Below are 24899 nucleotides of genomic sequence, written 5' to 3' on the forward strand. Positions count from 1 at the left end.
GGTTCTGCGCTCAGTTTTCTTTGGCCAGCTTCAGATTTATTTCATTAAATGTATGCACAAATTGACAGCACTGCTAGGTACGAACAGCAATAGTTTAGCAAGCCATCGCAGCAGGGAGTTGAATCCGCAAGCTACATCGTGTTCTGAACCTGTATCAACGTTTGAGGAATCTGACGTGTGTGCATGCATGCCTGCACAGAAACGGCAGCATCGCTCTTGGAGCAAAGCAGACAACCAGTGTCACGTCGCCTTTTATTAACATGGGCCACCCTTCATTTGCCCTTCTTTGACTTGATCTTCTTGGTGTAGAACTCAAGTTCCTTGCCTTCCAAGATGTAACCGTCGCAGCGACCACACTGCCCAGGTCGAGACGAGATGCAGGCTGCAAGGATACACAAAAGCCACTTGAAAATCGCAGTAACCACAGTGTTGATCAACACAACTATGGTGAGTCTACTAGTAAATACAGTAGAACCTCGTTTATACATTTAAAAAAAAAAAAAAAAAACGAATCTGAAAACGCGTGATGCCAGTCACTAAAGAATTTGACATACTGTACTGTTACATAATATAATACGATGCGTTGTGCAAATCACCAACGCACACTGAGCTGGTGGGGCCCCAAGATGCAAGTTGTCATTTTTTGTGGCTTCGGCGAGCTTATGTTTGCGCTCCTCGAATTCGGCACCTGGTTTTATATTGTAGTGTTTCAAGATGGCAATGGGAAACCGACATGAAATAGAGTTGGTGAGTGACGCCGGAATACAATACCGCCAGAGCAAAACAAGATGCTCAGTTTGCACTATAGGGTTATTGCTTATTAAAAGAGTGCAGTATGCTTCCAATGGCACTATGCCTCACACGCTGTGAAACAGATGAAGATCTGTATCGAAATATTTTTGCTGGTACTGGAATAGGAAACTGAGTACATGATAGCGTGTTCACACAAGACGGGCAAAGCTGTTGTGGCGGGCAGCTACCATTCTCACTAGTGCGCTTTTCTTTATATGGGATCTAGCTGCCAGAAAACGTTTCATACGATCGCAGTCTGGCGACGCACTGAACATTGGTGGCGAAAGGTAGCGTTTTCCGGGAACATGTGAACTTGAAAAAAAAAAAGAAAGAAAAAAAAAAAAAAAAACGCTGGCGACTGAAAATTGTACACGAGATTGTCTCAACCAGGTTCTACTGTATACTCAAGGCAGACTTCTCCACAATAAAGTTTCACACCCGGTAGGGCAAACTATTAGCCAAGTCACAAATATTTCAACACTAAAAGCGCAGTACTACGCTGCAAGTGTTTACAATTAGTTTTTTTTTTTTGCAATTGGGAAGCCAAGCATACAAAAGTACCCCCATTGCAACCAATTTTTAAGTAAAGAACACTGAGCGATGAGCATTATGTAGGTAATTACTTGAAATATTCTTTCGGGACTGTTTACGTGTCGGGAAAAAATTTAATTTGGTGCAGGCAACAAATTTCTAAGTGCTGTGACACATCTCAGGTGTCTCATGCTGGGGTAATTTACTGTGCAATACAAACTGTCAAGACTTGCCAAGTGTTTATTTCCCAACTGATTTGCATAGCTGCAGTATTTCACGATGCACATACCGAATTTACCCGAATCTAACGCGCACTTTTCCGATAAAAAGGGTTCAAAAATTGCCTGCGCGTTAGAATAGAGTACGACCCTAAATTAGGGTCGTACGACCTACCATAACGGCATCGGCATTTCAATATGGCCGCCTCCTACGCACTTCAAGCCTAGCTCCCGCAGCTTCGACCATGTGCTGTAGCACGTGTGCTTAGGCATTATTCTACCAATTTAGCTAAACAGCGAATGTTTACAAGATTTTACGGCCGATAAAACTACTATCCTTACTTTGTATAGCTGTCTGCTAATTTACTGACGCAATCGATGCTTCGCCTTTCGGGCGAAACTGGGACTTTTTTGTTCATCGCAACTTTAGTGTATTGGGAGAAAATCTTGAGCAATAGTTGTATTTCTGCATTAAAGCATGAGGTGCGCGGTACTGTAAGTAATTTTTTCCCTCTCTTTTGGTCATAGAAAACCGGTGCGCGTTACAATCAAGGGCATGTTACAATCAAGTAAATACGGTAGTCTAGCACCACATTTCGGTGCACTGCTTGTCTGTTCACCAGAAGGGGAAGGCATGCCTCAGATTAACTATGACAACAGAAACCGTCATGTTTGCGGGCGGCGCTGGGCACCAAGACGGGACCAGCATGCCCTGTCAGGTTCTGGATAATCATCATGGGCAGCTTCCGTATAAGAGAACTTCTGAACCACAGCAATGCCAGAAACAGCTTTGAATGGCTGCAAGTACAGTTATTAGACGTCTCGATGCTCGCATTGTGGCCTGAGACGACACGACACGTTCACACGTGCAGAACTGTACAACTAAGTCTGGAGCTACCTCAGAGTCAAGACTGCGCCTAGTAAATATGTAAATTAATTAGATTTTGCGTTTTTCTCAAACAATTTTTTGGTCATTTTACTAGTTTCTCAGAGTGATAGATCTAGAACAGCTAGAGCTATCACTTTTCTTGTACCCTAAAGCCCAATCTATATCACATAGTGCTGGGAGCATATTTTTTATTTTTACAGTTGTTTTTTATCTTTCAGTAGCCATGGTACAAACATTAAGCTTTGATCAGCTACACCAAGCTGGCCCACTATTTTAGTTTTTGATGTGCGTCAGCTAGTAAAGACAGATATACTGGCCAGAAGAAAACAAGGATTACTTCCATCACGCCGAAGGGCATAAACATGATAGAAACTGCTGTAAACCTTATAATTACCTTATTAAAGACTTCTGTAGCTATCAATACAAAGGACCGAACACTTGCCACTCAAGGATTTGATGGCACTCTTGTTGAACTTGTCCTGTTTTCAAATATTTTTATTGCACTAATATGCAAAACCCCAGCAATGACACGAGTTTTAGTCCAAATATTGCTACACTTCCCATGTTTCATTGATTGTTCCTACAGTAGTGTCGCACGACTTATTCCAATTCGGAGAACACTCAACTTAAAACAGCGCACACTGACCTTTGACCCGACCAGTCATGAACTGCTCTTCGAGCAGGGGATCAACTTTGGCCAGCTTCTGGCGCTCCTTGATCTTCTTCTCAAGCTTTTTGCTCCTCTTCTTCACCAAGGCGCCACCTTCTATGTCAGCCTGCACAAAATGATAAGAGTGAATAAATCACTTGGCCACCTAATACTCATCTATCCTCCAGCCCTTTTTTTTTTACCACTTTTAATATGCAGCTAGAAACTGCGCATCTTTCCCAATGATGCAACAGGTAACTCTCGTAGTTTCGCAAGAGCTCGTTAATTCACACCTCATCATCTGAACTTTTGGATAATTTAAACTGTCGAGGTAAACCAACTCATTATTTCAGTGGTTCCGAGCCTCTGATTGGGCGGAACGCGCGTTCGCATGGCGAGCCCCCCATCTCGCACCTCCCGTTGACTGGCAGCCATCTTGCTTTTTTTTTAATGCGCGCGCCGCCGTCTCAGTCTTTCGTTGCTCCCGGTTTCTTGTGGTCGTCAGCTACGCTTGCGTTCACGCACCGTCTTTTCGCCTTGGACTTGTCTAAAGATGACGCGTTAATCTTGAGGTAAGAAACGAAAGCATCCATGGAACGCATGGCTGAAGATCGCGGACGAAGGCGCGCATCTAACATCGCCGTTGATTCTACTGGGCATAGCTGAGGCCCATCTGATGTCATCGGATTGTCAGCCAGCGCATCCAGCGGCACCCAAGACTGCGTTGATACAGCATACTATTCAGTGGGTGAGTCGGCTGAGCGCACGAGAAGTGCAGCCATCTTGAAGGAGTGTTTGGCATCACAGTGCGCAACGAAGCGGAAATTCAAGCTGCTAGTCACAAAATGAGCATCTAGACAGCAGTGATACCACGGCTAGACGTTCAAAACGGCACAAGGCAGCAAAGGACCCGGCTTATACAGCCCTGGCATGCTGTAGAGCGAAGTATCGTTGAATGACAATCAATTTAGGTCATTCAATAAACATTCTGTGCGTGCGTGCTTTTGACTTGAACATTGTGTAAGTTTATTTGTCTATGGAAAGACTACTTTATTATACAATTTTTGTATTCATTAAGCTTGCAGGCCACTGGAACGGGCACATGAAGTGGTAACTGTAGTTTCTCATGCTGGTTTAGTATAGTCAATTTCTTGAAGAATAGACCTACAAAATAATGTCATTAATATTGCTGTAGCTGGATTCTAGAAAAAGTTGCAGCTGTAGTAAACTTCAAATGCGTTTTTCTCAGTTCAATGTTTTTACACACCGCACTCAGTCTTAAGGGGCCTTTTTTCGATGATGTAGAGTGACGATAACAAGTTTGGTATCAGTGTATTCGTATTGAAATGATCTAGGGGGTGATGCTATTTCTGTTACTCTAGCATTATTTTATAAATCACAATCAAAAGTACCAATGAGTGAAAATAAGAAAAAGATATACATTAAATGTTGGTCTGCTTTCTTACCTTTAGAATGCTTTCAAACAAACAAAAATAGCATCACCCCCTAGAGCAAGTCTTTGGCATTGAAGTCATGCACTTGCTTTGTCTTTTACAAGGAGAAATTGCAAAAAAGCCCCGTAAGAAGTACTTAAAATTTATTTTCAGACATACTTTCTGAACTAGAGTAGCTATCGAAAAACTAATTATAAATTTGAAATCACCGTGAAAAATTGATCTGAACAGTGAAGTTTAGATAGAACCAGAACTAAAGAAAAAGTTTTAGAACTCACATCCCCCCTTAAGCGTTCCTGTCAAGTTCGAACGAGCTTTTACTGTTATACGCCTGCAAAATGCGACTATAGCCCTCTCAATGCTTGTCATTTGGAGCACATAGTACTTTGTCAAAACAAAATGAGCGTCAACATAGGTGCTTCGGAATCAACGTTCATGTCTGCACAAATGGCATGGCTGCAAGCATAAACATTGACGTGGCAAGGTATCCATCCTCCTGTAGACACAGCTTCGTGTCTACACTTCCAGGGGAGATCAAGTCAGTGACAAAAGGGGGTATATATTAAAGTATAATAATTTCGGCCAGGACGAAAACTTCAAGGACACCATTTTTATACACTAAACAAACATGAACGTGTCACATTTGTGACACTTTAAAACGCACGCTGCAATCTAAATTTTCTGACACTTCTTTAAAATTCAATTGTCAGTAGCTTGTGGGCACCAAAGAGGACAATTTTGTCACTCTAGCTTTGCCACAATAAGTTATGCACTTCTGAAAATAATGTAAAGGAAGACGTGATATTACAGCCTATAGGCCAGGATTTAATCTTGTCTTGGCAAGATTGTCCACTTGTAAAATAACAAGAGCGCTCCTATGCAAAAGTAAACTGACCAAGATTCCACAGCACTACAAAAAAAAAAAAAGCATGTGAAGCGTGGCCGAACCAGGCGCTCCAGCACCTGATTTAATTTTACAAGTCATTTGGGTGCTGCCAGGGTCACGGCATGTTCTTGCACCCAATACTCCAGCCTTACAGATACGTCATACACATACCCCTCATTCAATGGGTGGTGGCATCTATTGTAAATAGACGAGACACACACATGCCTATAGCTTGACTGCATGACCAAAGGCAAGCACCCAGAGGCTTCAGAATCGAATCTCTCAGCACAGTACTCAGCCGAAAGATGGTATATTTTCAGATCATCACAGCAGCCTTCAGAGCACCTTGCCTTGGCAGCGAGTCAGTTGCTTTGCTAGGTTACAAGCAACACAATACCACGACTTACCAGCTTGGCGCCCTTCTTGCGCCCCAGGGGTAGTGCATAGTGGGCCTCGTACCACTGACGGAATGGCGTGGCGTCAATCATCACAATGGCATTCTTCACCAGAGTCTTGGTCCGAACCAGCTCATTGTTGCTTGCATTGTAGACCACATCAATGATACGGGTCTTGCGTGTGCAGTCTGCAAGGAGGGCATCATACGTGTCACACAAGTGAGCAGACATCGAGAGCACCAAGAAAACATACCAAATGATGTCGAATGAGTGGTTGCTAAAGGCCAGAACCATATATACCAAAACATTTGAATTGTTGCAGAACATTTTTATTGTTCATAAAAAAACACTAATTTTTGCTCTCGCTATTGCATTCTCACAAGTTAAGGGCTGGTCGGGGGCTTAAACACTGCCAACAATCGAGGCTACAGATTCTGCCATTGCGTGAAAGCAACACAATTGTGCAAGCATTAATTGTATTCACAAATTTAAGGCCATTATTACGGGCTTCAACCAGACTGCAAGCTCTGTCGGCCACGCATATACCTATCAGCTCCCAGTGGATGAACGCAACACTACAACCAGTGCACTGTTGTGGAAAGGGCGCAGCACATATAGACATGCTTTTATTGACAAAAAAAGGTATGTATGCACATGAACGTCGCTGCTCGCTTGTTCATTCCACGTGTGCCAAGTTATATGCAGCAAGTCCGACTAAATTGCCATACAACCGAGTGCGTGCAATTTCACACCGATGCCTTCTGCAGCCTATTAGCCGTACGTCCAATTTGATCATTTTTTATTCAGTGCTAGTCTTGAAAGGCATGCTCAGATATTTACATTCAAATATTAACTGCTACGACGATGTTACTCGAGAAGACAGATGATTGTCGCGAAAGAAAGCCGAAGGTAAAAAATTTCAGTTTAGCCCGAAAGTTGAAGCATCGATTGCGATAGCAAAGTACAGTTTTATGAACTAAGTATATTGGTTTTATCGGCCGCATGAACTAGCCAACATTCGCTTACCAACTAAATTACCAAGCACGGTATCACGCACGCACAGGTACACATGAACATCTCGCTTGACTGTGGAAACTTGGTGTCAACACGCTGGAGTCTGGAGGCGGGCAATAGCAGCGAGCGAATTGACCTCCATGCCGTCTCTCACTTCAACGCGAACTAAATGCCGAAAGCACAGCGCATACGACTCTACCAGCACTAGTTGCACTTTGTCCACATTGTGGATTGCTTTGAAAATCAGGTCCGCGCGGGCACGCACTTTGCGCATGTGCACTCATAAATATGCAGTGAAATTGTGATAATTCCAACCACTTCATTACGGCGGTGCACGTGCCGCAAAATAAGTTTCGCTATCGGCCGGGCACAAGCGTTAAGTTAGGCATCGGTCGCAATGTATGAAAAATGATGTAACAGCACATTCTCTCGTGAAGTTGACGCTTTATTGACCGCCTTCGGTACTTTTCAACCTTTACCACCACCCCACGTCATCGCTAAGATTTCCCGTTTGGCATACGCATATAATACTAACTTCGAGTCAACGAAGTTCTGCCACAAAATTTTTCGCATGTCCCATGAATTTCATTGTAGCAGGACTCAACTGTATAAGTACATATATATATTATGTACTTTCTACAGCATACGAAACCTTCATATACACACGTACAAGCACTCTTGCGTAAACGACAACTGACCTGGATTCTACAGCAGTACAACAAATAAAGAAAGCAGGCTAAGCGTGGCTGAAGCAGGTGCACTAACACCTGATCTGACTTTACCCATCCATGCATGGTAGCATCTATTGTATATAGACTACATGCACGCCCAACACTTGACTGCAAGACCAAAGACAAGCGCCCAGAGGCTTCAGAATAGAGTCTCTCAGCACAGTATTCAGCCGAAAGATGGTATATTTTGAGATCATCACAGCAGCCATCAGAGCAACTTGTCTTGGCAGCGAGTCAATCTGTGCTATAAAACAGCCACTTAAAAAAAAAAAAGAAAGAAAACTGAATCGGCGTAGTCTCAAAGCCCTATTAGTGCAAAACAGTCATTAGGTGAGAAAATGAATGCAGACCTTCACCTTTTGGAGGTGCTGACAATGTCAGTGACATTGGGAATTTCAAATCATCTTTGCAAATATCTTCTTTGTGCAGAGAATTTCCCCAGAAGTTTCCAGGTTGACTTTGCTGTAATGCAATAATTTTCTACTGATTCACAAGCAGTGCCAAGCAGATGCTCCCAATATCAATGACATCGCAGAGTTGGCACACATATCAATGTGGCACAGCCACCAATCTTTCATTTTTGCATCCTTGCCAACTTGACAAGCCTCCGCTCATGGTAAAATAGGCCTACACAATTCCTGGAGCGTAATATGTCACCAAATGCTCTATGTGTGTAAATTAGGGAATGCATTCAGCACCTCACACAAGTAATGTTAGTGTTTTCATGCCCCACCAATTCCTGTATACACCGATGCAAAAGCATCAAGCTAGATGTTACACCACCAAGTTGCCGTTCTGTAAAACAGGCACCGAAGCATGCCTCCCAGAATGACCTGTCAAAGTGGTCAGCAACTTACGCTCGGAGGCCCAGGAGAAGTTGCCGCAGTCAAGACGGAGGGCGCGGTATTTCTTGTTCCCACCTCGAGTCCGGACTGTGTGAATGCGCTTGGGGCCAAGCTGTCAAAGGGAGGAGACAACACACCCGTCACAACATGCACAAAAGTATTTTTAAAACGTACGTTTTGCACTTATTTAATGGAAATAGGGGGCTTAATACTGCAAAAATTAAGTGCAAACTTCCCTTTTCCAATTTCCTGCCCTAACCTCAGTGTCTATGTCCTTGTGAAGTGGATTTCGAGAAAGTACTCGTTTGATCCCTTTTCCCAAGAAAAAAAGAAAAACTTTGCTAGGGATCAACTGGCTACATTTTAAACCAACATGGACCTTTGCTATATTTAAACAATTATATAGTGATAAGCAGATGCGGTTTAAGTCCATATCACAGGAAATGGTGCAATAACTTTCAATGTAGCTTTGCCACCCATACTGCCTAACTGCTAAGGTCTGACCTTATTTCAGACATGGCTTATCAATCCCTCTTTTCAAGGCAAAGCTTTCTTTGACTCTTCCCCTCCTTCGCGCAGCCACCCGATGACTAAGCAAGCTGGGCCAATCCTGGAGACTGTATAATCAAGAGTGGTCGCTTGGTGAGCGGATTCTGATACCAGTGCACCGATGCGGGTCTCCGCAAGGCTTTCGACGTGGTTTGTAAGACAGGCTAATCCTGGAGGCAAAGCGATGCCACTGCTTCCACATGCGTTAGCAATATCCAATAGGTGTCCTCAGCAACACATCACGGTAGGTCTACCGAGAAGCTGCCAGTTGGCTGAGAATCGCCTTCCAATGATTTCTCCCCAAAATTCAGTTCCATTTATCACAGGAGTTCCTTGAAGGAACACGTTAAAGGGACACTACAAAGAAACACAGAATCAGTTTAGATAACATTATCATGAGAACTATAGTTTTGTTGATTATTAGGAGGGAAAATGACTCGGTTTTGGCTTGCAATTTTGCGCTGAAACACCAGGGATGCCAGGTTAAAGTGTGACAACATGAAAGCATTCTCACATTTCAGCCTTGGTTCATTACGTGGCTCTTTTAGAATACAACGAAATTCATTTTTTTACTAATAAAAATTACTAGGTCCAAGGAGACTGCATCAAAATTCACGACTAGCTGGTGCAGCGTCTTCCAAGGTGGAGTCGCCACACTATTTTCTGAGTTACCAAGAATCTCACGGTAAAGTGTCTGTTCTCGTACTGTAGAAGGGTAATTTACTAAGACAGCTCAAATCGCTTCTCTTAGTGCACATTTAAGCTTCCAGATGAAAACGCCACCCTCGAAAAAAAGAAGCATCACAGCTCGTCACGCTGTACGGCTGAGCAGGTGGCATACACTTTCCAAGCATACATCTAGATATATGTGCGATTCATCCACACCAGTCCAATAGCCACAAGGCAGAAAGGTCAGTGTGTGGTCCAATCAGCATTTTAATGTTCCCTGGTTTTAGGGCGAGGCCTCCTAACAGAGGGGACACGCGTAGAGCAACACAGGGAAATTAACACAGCCCTTGGACAGTGTTCATGTGAATAAACAACCAAAACAATCTACCTGAATTGACCTCTCGCAGTGCATTCGCATCTAAAAAATAGCACACCATGTATGAAAGAAAAGGCTTAGGACCATGTGTCACATAATTCGATGTAAAATTCTCATTTTGTACTTTGTAGCAAACTACAAAGTATTTACTGCATGAAAAGTGTTGCAGGCCTGATTTAGCAACTGAACTCGCAGACCAACACATTTCTGTAACCAGCAGTCATGAGACACCACTTGCACTCACAAATAAAACCGCGTCGTATACGGGCAGCAGATAGGTACGCTAGTAATTTGCAATTTGAAAAGAGCTTATGTTCGCAAGTTCTATTTCTTACATATTAAGTAGGAAGTGTCACAAAACAAATACAACTGCACTGCAAAACTTGATCGCATTACTGCCATAGCTTCTGCAGTTTCCTGCTATGCATGAAACTGAGCATACAGCTGTAATACAGGAAGCAGTTATTCCCATAGAAGGCATTACAGATCAAGAACCAGTTCCCCTCAAATGAGGCAGACTGATTATTTCAGTTTACTACACTACTTGCAAAGCTCACACTACATTGCTTAGTAAAAACAGTATAGCGTGCTTGCCTTTAGGGAAAAGTGGCCATTATGACATTACCAACCTGATCAGCCTACACATATTAGTGTCAGATTTCGGCTGCAATGCTGGTGAGATATCAGTGCGGTGTTCCTTTTAGCAGCAAATGGCTCTGCCCATATACCTAACAGAAAAGCATGCTAAACTTGTAAAGGGCTGGCTGGCTCTATTTCGTGGTGCGATTTTTTTTTTTTTAGCTGAACTTAGTCGTGCTGCAAAAATGTGTCTGAACTCCGAACATTCGGTAATCTAAGGTTTTCCTGCAAAAGGCTTCACGCTATACACGCATCTTTGTTAAGAGTGCCTGCAAACCAACACAACTACTCGGTACAAATCTACTCTGCCGATACAATGTTGTCTTGACAAGCACAGTGGTTTGCAGGTTAGCTCGCAGAACGTAGGTGAAAATGAAGAGCTACAACTTCAGTGCAGTGACGCTAACTTAATACAACGCAATAACTGTTTACTGTAGAAGTATGGCGGACAATCACGCATGGCATGTCCAGCATGCCTGGACAAGTGTGTAACGAGGCCGCGTAGCTTTGTGCGTGCATTGACACGAACGACAAAAATAAAATAAAGCACCGTAACGACAACCATCGTAACTACGACGAACACGTTAAGTCGCCGACCGTTCAGCATTACAGAAGAAACAGAACCCGCAGTGAAAAACGAAATAGAATCAGCCAGCTCACCTTTGTGTTTGCCGCGGGCCGACCAAGCTCGAACTTCCTCTTCTTACGAAGAGGCTTGCGCTTACCGCCAGTCTTCCTACGCTTGTGCCAATGGTCACGGGAGATACCTGCGCCGGAGACAAGGGCCGTCACATTGCATCCAGACACCAAACACTCGAAACACTTTCGCAGTTTAACTCGACACGTGAAGGCTTCAGGAACGCTATGCTCATCACGGCGTTCAGCCGAAAGATGGTAATTTTGTTCGTTCATCACGACAGCCTTCACGAACCTTTTGAGAGTTGATTAGCGATGCCGGTGCACAGACGCGGTCGTACAGCACGCAAACTCGACGCGACAAAACATCTGCAGAAACCAGGCGCAGCTCTGGACGTCCGCGTACTGTCAATTAATTCGCAATTACAACGTAAATTACTTGTAAGTTGCAAAAAGCAAGCATGTTGAAAGACTTACACGTGTGGCACGGCAACCCTCCATGATAGCAGCACTAGGAGACACGGTACTTGGTGCCGTACCCCAATTTTACAAACTTTGGCAGCAACAAATTAATTAGCTCAGTCGCTAGTAAAGGCATCTTTTGGTAATTATGTAGCAGTAAAGAACTATTAAACTTTGTCTGCGCGCAGATTAGGCAGGATTCCGCACAAGAACCGAACCGTGCACTTACCCATGGTGGCGAGTAGACCGGAAAGAGACCGTGCACGGCCGCGGAGCACGACGGGATATGGATTGGCGTCCGAGCGCCGTCTAGGATAAACATGGCGGAGGTTTCCTCGTCGGCTGCTATGACTGCAAATGTTGTGAAAGGTATTTCGACTTGTCCGCTTCTTCTTGTGATGTTCCGAAACTCACCAATACTTAAACATTTATTCTGGCCCGTATCTACTGCATGTTAATTGTAGCGAAAATGACGCGAGCGCCAAACCTCGCTTTCGTTTTGATGGGATTCTTTGCGTTAGTTATGTCATGGGTTTTGTCTTGGCGCAGATATCACCGAGATCTATTCGCGCCTCTTCGATCACAAGCCATTTCTTCAAGGGGAAATAAAGTTCTTCGTAAAAGAGTTTGAGGTAAGCACGCGCTGATGTGTTTGTATTTATGCGCGGTTTATATCAAGCGTCTTACTTTTGCAACGAAAAGGCTTCTGTGTCGGTGACAAAGCATTCGTCAGTCAGATGTTTAGAGTAAAAGTGCTGCATTTGCGTCACTCACGGCCACTTATCACACTGGAATCTTTTGCGTTTACTCGCTCAAGCCTTTGTTTGCTGCTAAACTTCCATAACTGGGAGATATAGCGATTGAACGAGCTTTACTCAAACCGAAACTAATTGCGCAGATCTGCACTTAGCCGGACTAGTGTCCTTTGCTGGTGTTTGCATCCAGCAAAGCCCGTGAGATCTGATCGATTGCCCATAGCCACACATTTCAAGTGGCGAGAACCTGAATCATTTGCAAATGAGCACACTTAACGCAGCATCCTTTCACTACACGTAAAGTAATATATAGCCCATATAAATTGGTACCTTTTTCATGCAAGTGATTGTTGTAATTAAGCTTACAAGTATGTCACAGCTGGCGAAATGCCCGCAAACATAACAGAAAGCAGTGGCTAGAAAACAGGCATCAAGTTCATGTTTGGTCAGTTTGATCACACCCATCTTTGAACCCGTCGTGGTTGCTCAGTTGCTATGGTATTGGGCTGCTGAGCACGAGGTCGCGGGATCGAATTCCGGCCACGGGGCCGCATTTCGATGGGGGCGAAATGCGAAAACACCCGTGTACTTAGATTTAGGTGCACGTTAAAGAACCACAGGTGGTCCAAATTTCCGGAGTCCCCACTACGGCGTGCCTCATAATCAGAACTGGTTTTGGCACGTAAAACCCCATAATTTAATTTTTTTTTCACACCCATTTTTCGAAAGGTTTAAATTGTTTGCGCACAGCCTAGCGGATTGCTCATGGACTCAGATTTGATACTTGTTTTGAAAATGCAGTGATGTGTTGTGGCTTATAACGCTTATAATAATTTAAAAAATGTTTGTTCGTACAACCATATATATCTTGGACTGCCAGAGCTGAATTAGTGCCATTAATTATCATTTGCAGATGGCATTCTTATAGGGAACTATATATGAAGAAATTAATGGGGCGGTAGGCCACACACTCGACAGAACCATAAAGATAGCCATAGGTCTCTAATGGGAGCTGAGAGAAGGGAAACATTGTTCAGTCCGAAGTGGCAGATAATGTCAAACGCATTCTTTCAAAGAGTGTTCAAATCAAAGCTTTCCTTCGAATGCGCTTTGAAAGCATGCGTAGGCTACTAAAATTTTCGAGCCCGATTGCCTCCTTTCTGCTAGCTTGTGCAGAGGAGCCAGTCGATCGAGATTGGAAAATTTCATCCAGACCGGATTCGATCGAAAGTGCCTTTGTGACTCCTGTATTAGACAGGGTGATGAGGTTAAGAAATTTGTAGGTTTAATTGGGATGGCCTTTGTTTACATAGGACTCAGCTAACGTTATTTGAAAGCATTGGTACAAGCCTCTTTCTTGCAGTGGACCTAAGCGACCGGGGTTAATTATGGTGATGGTTTACAGAAGGTTCGGATGACATGCACATAACATCCTGCTTGTGTGCCGTGTAGGAAAAGCGTGGTGACCGCGAGGTACAAAGGCTGTTCGAGATGCTCGAGGATGTGACCGAGGTCCGGGAGACGCAGATTGACCGGGTATGCCGTGCATCCGACGAAGGGCTGTGCAGCCTCGCAGGCAACCTCGAAGTGGCACTCAGCATGTGCCAACGCATCCTAGAGGCTGAGGACAAGGTCAACTCTGTGAGTATTGCTCGCCCATCACCGCAAGCCTTCTGTTCATTTTTCTGGCCAGTGGTCAGCTGCCACGTCTGCGCTCAATTAGAGTGCAGCAGTTAAAAGAAAAGCCTGAAGCCTTGTGTTTGACATTTTCATTGTTTCTTTGCCGCCATTAGTATCCCAGAGAAAGGTGCTAAGGCAGACAACAGGCGGTGATGTAAATCTTGAACTCCTGAAGCAGTTGTATGTTAGATGACACGTTGAGGAAGCAGTTTATGCATTGCATTTTAAAGAATGGACAGCACTGGACTAAAGAAACAAACAAACATACATTACGACAACCTTAATAGGCTTTTCCTGCAACATTGAGCATGGCTTGTGAAATGTTCATATGTCATGAGGAACAGCATTGATAGATAGCCGCCCGAATGAGTTATTTCCTACAAATAGGTAACAAATTTACTGACTATGATGGCTGAACTAGAGCTGGAACTCAAAATCACTGAGCACCACATGCATCACTGCAACAAGACATGGATAAAGCAGTAAGTCATGTGTCCCTTGTCTGCACGTAGACGAGACTTGCTGCAACACAGCCTTGGACTCTGGCGCTGCCTCAGCTCCATCTTACAGGAGTATCATAGCAATTAAGCTGGATCAAATGTCTGTAAGCAAGTGTCAAAGCCAAGTGTGGATAGCAACTCTTATAAAATGTACATCCACGTCTGTGCTCAAACCTTAGATGTGCATTCTTTGGTCCAAGCTCTTCATAAATGTTCAGTAAACAAAGGGACTAGGCATATGACATTCATGAGATTCTTCACTTTCTTATAGCCCCGGCCAAGTTGCTGCAAAAAAATTGAGTGTCTCAATTTTCTAGGAACTGTTCAGTGTTTGATTACACTGTGTGCAATGTAAAAGCACTAGTTGCTGCTGACCAAGTTCCAGAGAGCTTGATGCAGAGAGGGCACTCAATGTTTCACCTGCCCTTAAGTTAGCTATTGCAGAAGCTAGCAGGTATGGTATACAGGAGGGATCAAGCAATGTGCAAGCCACAGAAGCATCAGTCATTAGGAGGTGGTTGCAATCAAAGTATGGTGTCAGCTAGAAACTGAGCAGGCCACTGTGCTTAGCAAATAATTTATTACGAGGAAGAGGAGAATAGGCTGGTGTGTAGGAAGTCGAAGTCCTCAAAAAAGATAATAAAAATTGTGTTTAGTTGTGCTAGCGGTACTGCTGTTGGTTCTGTCAAGAATTAGGGTTGAAAACCCCTACTCTTCATTGCAACTAAACCACAAATCCCATATTTCTTCCTTTTTTGAACACTTTAACCTTCGCTTATTCTACTCTGCGCACCAGCTTATTATCCTTCTCCCACATTGAGGGTGGGGGAGAGCAAGCTACATGTACGTCAACGCAGCTAAGTAAATTGCTTGCTGCCGAGATGAAGACAACAGGGGGTGTGAGGTAATGAATATGTAAGTTATAATTATTTGCTATAGGGGTTTTTTGGTTATCGCAGCATGGATGGATGACTCATATATGCTTCTGTTTCTTGCATGTCTGCATGTCACCGGTGCTCTGCTAAAGCTGTGTCAAATGCTTTGGCAGGTCATCTTCATTTGGGTGCTGATGAGTAATGGCAAATCAGTTCCACAGAAATCCGCAAGTTGGATACACAATAACATGAATCCAACAGGCAGTGAAGCCCAGGAAATCATAGGGAAAATCACCAGTGGTTTTTGATTGAAATGTAGAAATGATAAGATAAAGGAAAATGAAAGCTGATGAAAAAACAACTTGCCACCGGGGAGAGCCAGACCCACATCTCTTGCATTACACAATAAGTGTTCTACTACAGCGACAGCTGTTCTAACGTCCACTTTCTTGGGTATTTGTGTTTGTTTATCTGTTCATGTACAAGTAAGTTTCATGAAAGGGAAAATGGGCGTTCGTTTGAGAGCAGCATGAAGCTACAATGGAAACCCAATACAGGTTTCTCAGAAAGGAAGCTTTCCAGTTTAAGAAAAGAAATTTGAAAAGAAACCTCTTTCACGCTAACTTGGGTCACTGGGTAGTTCTATTGGTTAGAGCACCGGGCTGCTATGCCAAGGGAACCGGATTTGAAACCAATCGTTGCACGTGTTTTACTGTGATTAGCATTCTTTGGGATCTTCACCCAGTTTACGGCATGCATGTTTGCCTGTATCTAACCTCTTTCATGGCAACTTAGTTCAATGGATATGTGCCATTCTTCAATGACAAAAAAGATAAATCCTTTAAAATTTATCAGGTGCTGTGCAGAATTTAACCTGCATCATATATATTCATACAATCTTGTCTGAATATATATTGAGACATGCGCCTAGAATGAAGCATTATAGACGAGCCCAGCGATGGCAATACGGTGTGTTTACTACATTGCTTCAACGCTCCTCACATTAACGTTGACAGTCATCCCGAGACGATTTCTGCCAGAATTTTCTTCAACCGCGAAGGTTCCCTTCTGAAAACCCTTTTTATGTGTTTCCATTATAGCTTTGTGCTACTCTTGCGTGAACGAAAACTTTCTTTTTCACATTGGTTGCGAAAGAGTGTGAGCACAATGACTGGGCTTGTCCAGGTGTGTAGCTGATCTGTAATGGTGGCTTGTTTGACATTATCATCGTTTTTTTTTTTGCGTCACTTGCCAGGCGGATGACCTGTCAGAGCGGCGCGAGCGGCGGCGGGGCGAGTGGAACCAGTTTGAGCAGGACGTCAAGGACAAGGTGGCCAGGATGGACCAAGCCTTCGAGGAGAAGGAGCGCGAACTCATCGACCACTACCGTCGCATTCGCGAGAAGCTGCAGCCCCCTCACAAGAGCGAACAGTAGCCGGCATCGGCTCGTCTTGAGTAGGCATCGGTGCGACATCGTCGGGCGTCACGCGAAGTGCAAGCCGTACAGTGTGCAGTGAAGGTCTTTCTACGGGTAGACGGTGGCGCTCTTAATGGCTCATTGCTACTGACTATGATGTGCGCTTTAAAAGTATAGTCTGTGCAGTGGACTTGATGGATGACACAGTTCCGGCGAGTTGGATCACTGGTCTTCCTCTGTTGGGCAAATCGTTGAAGTTTTTGCGGTAGTACACTGCTCTCCAACAGTCTTCAACCAAAGAGAGTCCATTCTTCTGTTATGAAGTGCAGGTTTGAAATTGTGTATAAAAAGCATATGCACTTTTTTTTTGTAATAAAGTAATCAATAAATAAAAGAGGGACATGTTGGGGTCTTGCTCATTTGGCTTCCTCTGGCTGCAACACGTCACGTTATTAGAGAATCTCACATTCAGCTATAACTGCAAGATGGTTCTTTAGACATGTTTAGCATTACAAAAAGTCGTAGCTTAATACTTTTCAAAACAGTGCTATGCAGTATTTAATGCAGGTCACCACTTTACGACAAACTTTACAGTCGTGATACGTACCTAATGAGTTCAGGTCAGGTCAGTTATTTCCTTAAAAGGCTGCTAACACATTGCTTTAAGCTTCTTCACGACACCCATGTTGTGTCAGCTTCATGTCGTGCCCCATCCCTTAGCGTTAGTACTACAGTCAAACCTCGATTTAACAAACTATATTTATTTCCCCATCTTAGTTCTATTGAGTTAACGAAACCTCGATATAACGAAGTTTTTGCTGCAAGTACAACTTCGTTATATAGAGGTTTGACTGTGTTGCATAAGTTACAAGGTCCCTTTAAAAAGAGTGGGTGTTACATGAGGGGCAGGCTACAAGTGATATTTTAATATAAGACAATAGGTACATTAGAAAAAAAAAATGTGGAAGTACCGATCTCTCAATGAATGTTGACATTAATGTGATTAGCATTAAAGCTATGTAGCAAGACAATGCATTGCCAAATTCGTCACTTCTCTGAAGCCGAGTCCAGTTTTAACATAATAGCATTAGGGCCCTGTGTCGTAGAATATCTGGTATCGGAGGCGTCGGTGAGCAAAAATTTTCATATATATTTAGGTAGTATATGTCTATGCCCTGCCTTGCCATATGATGTGCGGGTAAGATTTCCACACCATTCTATCACCAATGTTGCTCATACCTTGTCTTACATTCTTAAAGTTATTCCTCGGAATTTTGAGAATGACAGCCCACAAAAAAATGTCACGAAACAAAACACTGGCAGCGCATGCCTTTTATGTTAAATCTTCTCAGGACTTCTCAAGTACATTTGATCGTCACACGGCAGTTTAAGCTAGACCATAGGACAACATCAACTGCCACAGAACTTGCTGCTATCTGGGAGGCACTTCGATTTCTTTCCAAGGAGCTTCCTTGCGCATACACGATATTCTGCGATCCCAAGCCAGCTCCTCAAACCATTGACTGTGTCCTCAGGCGTGGCCCGTATTATTGAATTGCTATAGAAATCGCAGAGCTTCTCAACCATGCAAATAGAAATGTCCATATTATCACCTTTCAGCGGATACCTTCACGCTGTGGTGTGATAGGGAACAAACAGGCAGACGCTGAAGCGAAAGTTGCTTTAAATGATGCGACTGAAGTATGCATTCTATTCTCACGAACAAACACAAATGCCCTACTTCGTTGCGTAATACGCAATTGTACGCTGGAGCACTGGACCCAACCAGATCGTCAACACAAGCGACTGCATAAATGGGGCCCAGAAATGAAATACCGCATTCCTCACAAGCTCAAAAGAAGCCAAACAAGCATGGTGAACCGGATTCGCCTTGGTGTCGCATTCACGAATCGTTATAGACATATGATTGGTTGCAGTGACACTAGCCCCAATTGTGAATACTGCCAGGTACCAGAAACACTTGATCATATATTTTGCGTTTGTCCCACGTACGCGCAAGAACGACAGAAACTGGTCTCTTCAATTGCAAAAGTCGATAAGAGGCCCCTATCGGACGAGTTTCTTTTAGGTCCTTGGCCCAATGCAAACAGCGCAGCCGATAACCAGTGCCGCTATAGTCTTTCTACAAGCCACTAGGCTAGACGCACGGCTTTAGAGATGCCACAACATTGTAAACTTGTATATACACACCTCCTCTTCTTATCATCATAATTATCATTCATTAACCCTTTTCCATAGTGTAGAGTAGCAGGCCAGAGCAAGTTACAGCTCAGGCCGACCTCTCTGCCTTTCTGTAAATAAATTTTTCTCTCTCTCTTCACAGGACTTTAATATTAGAAGTGCAAAGCAATAACAGAAACCTGAAAATGACGTAATTTTTTATGGCATAGCTGTGCCACGACCACTGAATAAAAAAAAAGGTGCGGCCTGCCGCGTGCATCGAAAACGGTGTGATCCGCCGCGGCGCCACACGCCGGGGTCTGTTGTCTGGCATCGGCATAGCAAATGCGTCAGGAACGCGCTTGGGAACGCCGTCGCGCGTGCAAGCCAAAGCGTTCCATCCCCCTCAGCAAGCGCCGTTTGGCACAGCCAAGCGGCCGACAATGCTACTACGGCCGTCACGTTGGCTCCCATAGCAGCGCGCCCGACGCGGCAGGCCGCACCTTTTTTTCTTTATCCAACGGCCGTGGCTGCGCACTACCTCTGGGATCAGCCCACGCAAGAGGCTGCGTTTATACCACTCGCAGAGCGGCGTGCGCCGCTCAGTTTCTTGCAACGCCAACCAGATGGCGCTCGCCTCTGCGGCAGCGCCTGCCATCCGGGGGAAAGAAGACAAAAAGAACCAGAAAGCTCGCCTCCGTGCATAGCAATCACCGCCAGTGTTTCCCGGTAAACATTACGGTTACATAAGCTGCAGTTGCCAGGAAGCACGAGAAGCTGTCAGGGAGCTTTGAGTTGTATCGCGTTCCACTCTTAAAGGCGAAGCTTAAGCGTCCTTCAAGTTTTCTATTACCGACATCACCTTCACTTGTGTATGGCTCAACACTCATTCAACGCACGCTGTGATTCCATTCTTTCACTTTTCTTCCTCCACACTTTGTTGTTTTTGATACCCACTCTTTTGCTTCTCTGTAGCCGACTTTTTCAATTTGTTGCAGACTTAATCACTGTGTGCCTCTTGTTCTGCTTGTTTACCTGGGCACCTATATAGTTTGGTGGCACACGTTTGCAATGAGCATGGGTAACTAGTAGCAGAAGCAACATGGTGGGAAAGGGTGTACAAATCTAATGGCTGTTCTTGAAAAAAAAAATGGGGGAGGAGAAAAGGTAGCAATGTTGGGCATGGTTTAAGATTTCTTGCCAGTTTTATGGTTCTTGCTAAATCAGCAGATACATAACTTGCATTGCAAGCACACTGTCGGAATTTCATAGACCGTAAACAACTGAATCGTCACAAATAGATTCATTCCTAATCCCTTAAAGTGTTTGCTGTTGTGTTATCCTAAGTTGCGAGACCTTAAATTAAAATTTTTGCTTGCGACATTTTGGGTGTGAGCCCAAGCACAACTTCTCCTCTCCAATTAACTTCTCGGCACAAGCACACCGATTGTGTGCATGGTCTAAAACTCTAAGGTACTGACATTGAAATCCACAGGAGGCACATAGAAATGGCAAATGTGTGAACAGAGATTTCATAAGTTACTATGATGAACAAATAAAAAATTTTAACGAGCTAGGGCTAACCAGTAAACATTTTCATTCGATTTTTCCCTGTTCGTATAATGCCAGCATAAATTTCAGCTTGTTCGTTTGCTTTAGGGCCAGCATTATCTTTAGAAAGTATGTAGTGACATGCAATTGCTTTCTCGAGTTATTACATTTTAGAGGTGTTCTACTTTATGCCATTTTGTTCACATTATGGTAATCCAAGATGGTAGGTACATAAATTATGGATGCAGATGCAGAAAGGTGTTCTTGACTGGTCCATGTGCACGCAGATATTAATCTTGCAGCAAGTAGATGTATATATAGATCTTCTTTGATTTAGTATGTGGCACATATGCACATTGGGGGATTAGCCAAGAGCCAGGTCTTTTCATGCTTTATTCTTGCTTTGTATGCAAAGCAAGAATCAAGTCTTCAAAACAATATATAGATATGCAGTCTTTTTTTTTGCCTATTCAGACGATAGGTGGCCAATTTATGGCTTATGAGCTGCAAGCAGCTTTTCTCAAGTCTACTAGCGGCTTGCAGCTTACTCCGATTGCTCTGATCTAGCCCCACTTAAAATAAGTGATGCTGAATGCAAAATAGGCGAGGACAAAGCACGAAAGGAACAGACAGGTGCTCAATATAAACGCGTTTATTGGGAAGACACACACATGAATACACCACTGACCATGCACACAGCACAATACCAAAAACCACGAGTACATGCTAGGTAATTCATAACAGCCTCATCATCACTTCATACCCTCTATGCCTAAGGAGGACTGAATTGAGTATCACTAATGCATTATGGCTCCTTTTTTTTTATTCATGTGAAAAGTCTCGAGAAAGTCCCGCACTGCTGCATCTCGGCTCATGCCCAAAATGTAATTTTCCTAGCAATGGCTTGCATTTAACACACTGTGGGCAAATGTGCAGACATGTGTTTATCAAAAGATAGTTGATCTCTTGCTCTATTGCTCACCAACTTCTACTCTGACGTATGCACAATAGCTTGCACAAAAGGGCAATTTCATATCTGCATGTTCAGGTGTGTGCCTTTCCAATGAATGAACGAAAATTTTATAATTAAGAAACGAGATGGTTCTTCAGTCTAAAAAGGGATGGGGTTCAGGTAACGGAATCACATGCGATTCACCTCATGTGCGAAGACTTGGAGGGAGAGCAGCATGTCGCGGGCTGTATAGTCTTCGGGATCTAGTGTTCGGACGAGACAATATATTTTGTATTTCTTCCAGAGGTCCTGGCATCCAACAGTCCCACAGATGCCTTTGCAGATGCCTTTTGTGCACGAGTGTGGGGCTGATTTCATTGCTTGTGCTTCTGGGTACATTCGCCTTCACTGTCGCTAGGCTGGCGATACTAATTGCATGGCGAGTTGTCATCTGTCAGTGCAGTTCTCGTCTAGACATTGTGCACTAACACTCGAGCACCACGTGGCATTCTCAGTTGCAGCAAATTCTCATTGATGGGAACTAGTGCCTTAAGGCATGGCATCATTATTGCTTAGCCACAGTGATTCGCACTGCCAGGGTCGGGCTCGTCTCAAGAAATCAGTTGGTAGCGAGATACATGCTTCCTCATATGCTTTGAATAGAATAGTGCTGCGGTGGATGGCCACAGAATAAGTTCCGGGGGTTCTTTAATTTGCACCAAAATCTGTGTACTGCACAAGTGTTTTTTTCCATTCTGCCCCCATCGAAATGTTACCACTATGTAACCACCACCAATTTTCACCCTCTGGGGTTTATCATGACCCAAAATAATAATCGTCATCTATCTTGCATGCCTTTTCCGTATTTAACGCTGCATGCCAGTTACTTCTTGGCCAAGAACAGCATGCACTTAATCAACATGACATAGCATTCCAGACGGGAAAATGGCAAGTGCAGGGGTTTTCAAGAAAGGAAACGCAGGCAAGACAGATGTTGTTTGGGGAGAACATTACTCCCCATACATTTTAACTCTTTTTGGAGTGCAAGAATTAAACCCACAAGTTCATGCTCAGTAGCACCATAGCCACTGAGGCTATTTCGGCAGATCCTTCTTTGCTTTGTCCTCGTCAGTTTAATTACTTATTTCAATTAATGTGCCAACTTGTCCAACAATGTACACTGATAGCCCCGCTTCTTTTATCAACATGGTGTCTTGGGCTTTAGCACTGCTTGACCTTACAAGATTTACATGCTCAGGAGGAAGCTTTTGCTCGTGGCCAATTCCATTCTGCACATTCAAGGACACGTGAAACGTAGAAATGCCCTCATCTTACAACTGTTGAGCTCATTTGAATGCAATTTCTTTCCTTTATGAGAGCACACTGTGTAATAAGCACAATTCTGACTTGAAGCCTCAACCTTTATGCCAGCTAGGTTGCAAGTAGGGGGAAACAAGAATGAAATGCATAGTTTACAACTCCATAACTCTGCGTGGAGATCAGATATCACAGTGGTATAAACTGTATCTCTTAGAAAGTCTAAAGCATGACAGAAGTATTAGTTTATAGCTTATGTGAGGTCATTATTGTTTGCACAAGCTTAGTCCTGTTAACCGACTTTCTAATGTTGAATTGCAGCTATGTATATTCTGCCCACTTTGCATGTCCCAATATATGCCATTTACAGAATTGCGACACCTATCATTGCCGAGTTACAGAGTCATGAACTTGATTATTTATTTGTCATATATTTTACTGATTCTCAAAAATTTTTTGTAAGAAAAATTTACAGCTCAAGTAGAAGATCTGCTCCCAACAGCGAGATTTCTGAACTCGAAATGGCTGTGTTGGGCTGTAAGGAGGAACTAAAGCTTATTGGCACACTCGTGTCCCAAGGTGGCCATTCTCACCACACGGTAAAGCGTCAAGTTGGGTGAGTGAACCTGTGCCAGCAGGTTTGGGAGATCCTCTAACCCAAGCTCTGCCAGTACCACTGAGCAAGTCACGTGAAATCCTGCCGACCTAGCTCGTGTCTCTGTTAGTCATGAGCGAGCACTGCGTAGATGGTAGGCTGAACAGCTGCTCGCTTCCTATTTCCACACTTGGGGTAATCACCATAAGTAATTACATGCACAAGCGACACAAAGAAATAATGCAAGTGCAAAAACAGTGAAAGGGAATATTTGCCCGCTCGTTGCGCGACCTGCAAATGTGACAAATTTCAGGGGATTTCGCTGCTAGGCATAAAACAGCAAGGCCTATGCACGTTAAGTTCTGGAAGCCTATTTAATTAAGCATAGTTCAAGGATTATATCAAGAAAACTCGAAATGCCTGCGCAGTGACACATCACTTTTCACTTCTGAAATATATTTTCGGGAGAGCCACGCAAACTTGATAATATAATCGGCTTGTAAAACATGTGCTCTATTGGTTGAACCAGAAGTATATCAGGATGCTTTTTTACGTGAATAAAATAATTTTCTGTTTGGTGCCCCTTTCTTTTTTTTGACGATCATGCAAATCACTCCATATGACAATTATGAACCATACTAGCCCCCTCATGATGTTATTTCCCCATGGGTAATTGGCCACATTTGTTTTGTCGCTGTTTTCTGCCAGTGTCCCAGCCAGTAATTGTCAAAAACCCCTCTTTACCTAGCATTTTTCTTCAAGGAATCCCTCAGTAATGTGTTGTACAAGTAGGTGGCTTGTTAAAGGTATTAGTTTAAACATAATAAACACCTTTAGAGTGTACACACTGGGGTCATCCATTGTCTTCTTGAGCGTGAATTGCATCGTGGTTGTCGAGCAGGCGTGTGGCAACTACAGTGCATGGTGTCCTCCGGCGCGGCATTTAGCACACCTCTAAGTTGGAAGGCCCTAGCAGGGTGGCAGATTGGGCTAGTTGGTAGAATTCCATTATGTTGCAAGGGTGCATAGCACTCGTCTCTGTCTGATATCTTGTGGTTACCACTTCATGCATTACGCACTTGCCATAGCAGATTCCTTTGAGTTGCCACAGGCTTGTGCATTTCAAGCTGAGCATGAGAGCAGCTTGCAATTTACACTGGGCATTATAGGCCAATTTTTTTTTACAGCTAAAGCATACAGACTGGTTTTTGTAAGCCATGTAGGCATGCAGGAATATCAAAGCGAATAGCTTTTCTTTGCCTCTTTTACCCGTTTTTGTGATTGGTCAATGGTCAGACTTAGCAAAAAAAGTTTCAAAAGAACTTCTTGGGCAAGTTGGTG

The 24899-nt window shown here is 43.6% G+C and overlaps 2 protein-coding genes across 2 annotated transcripts; one reads left to right on the forward strand and one right to left on the reverse strand.

Moving 5' to 3' along the window:
* Positions 1-238: 238 nt before the first annotated feature.
* On the reverse strand, positions 239-12014 carry LOC119450705 (40S ribosomal protein S8). The gene is made up of 6 exons (XM_037714230.2): positions 11965-12014; positions 11298-11404; positions 8417-8516; positions 5827-6002; positions 3077-3206; positions 239-382 (listed from the first exon to the last, which is right to left on the reverse strand). Exons 1-6 carry the CDS (start codon positions 11966-11968, stop codon positions 273-275), a joined length of 627 nt encoding a protein of 208 aa, XP_037570158.1. The 5' UTR covers positions 11969-12014; the 3' UTR covers positions 239-272.
* LOC119450706 (biogenesis of lysosome-related organelles complex 1 subunit 5) lies at positions 11974-17331 on the forward strand. The gene is made up of 4 exons (XM_037714231.2): positions 11974-12104; positions 12285-12367; positions 13943-14131; positions 16801-17331. The coding sequence occupies exons 1-4, from the start codon at positions 12056-12058 to the stop codon at positions 16978-16980; spliced, it is 501 nt and encodes a 166-aa protein (XP_037570159.1). The 5' UTR covers positions 11974-12055; the 3' UTR covers positions 16981-17331.
* Positions 17332-24899: the final 7568 nt, after the last annotated feature.

This window comes from Dermacentor silvarum, chromosome 4 (assembly GCF_013339745.2).
Source record: "Dermacentor silvarum isolate Dsil-2018 chromosome 4, BIME_Dsil_1.4, whole genome shotgun sequence".
Taxonomy (NCBI): domain Eukaryota; kingdom Metazoa; phylum Arthropoda; class Arachnida; order Ixodida; family Ixodidae; genus Dermacentor; species Dermacentor silvarum.

What these genes read in the sequence shown, in the direction of transcription:
- LOC119450706 (XM_037714231.2), top strand. Translation starts at nt 12,056, where the DNA reads ATGGCGGAGGTTTCCTCGTCGGCTGCTATGACTGCAAATGTTGTGAAA. An exon ending in GACTGCAAATGTTGTGAAAG is followed by an intron (nt 12,105 to 12,284) that starts GTATTTCGACTT and finishes GTCTTGGCGCAG; the next exon opens with ATATCACCGAGATCTATTCG. An exon ending in CTGAGGACAAGGTCAACTCT is followed by an intron (nt 14,132 to 16,800) that starts GTGAGTATTGCT and finishes GTCACTTGCCAG; the next exon opens with GCGGATGACCTGTCAGAGCG.
- LOC119450705 (XM_037714230.2), bottom strand. An exon ending in GCAAGAAGGGCGCCAAGCTG is followed by an intron (nt 3,207 to 5,826) that starts GTAAGTCGTGGT and finishes CATTTTGTGCAG; the next exon opens with GCTGACATAGAAGGTGGCGC. An exon ending in CATGACTGGTCGGGTCAAAG is followed by an intron (nt 383 to 3,076) that starts GTCAGTGTGCGC and finishes GTATCCTTGCAG; the next exon opens with CCTGCATCTCGTCTCGACCT.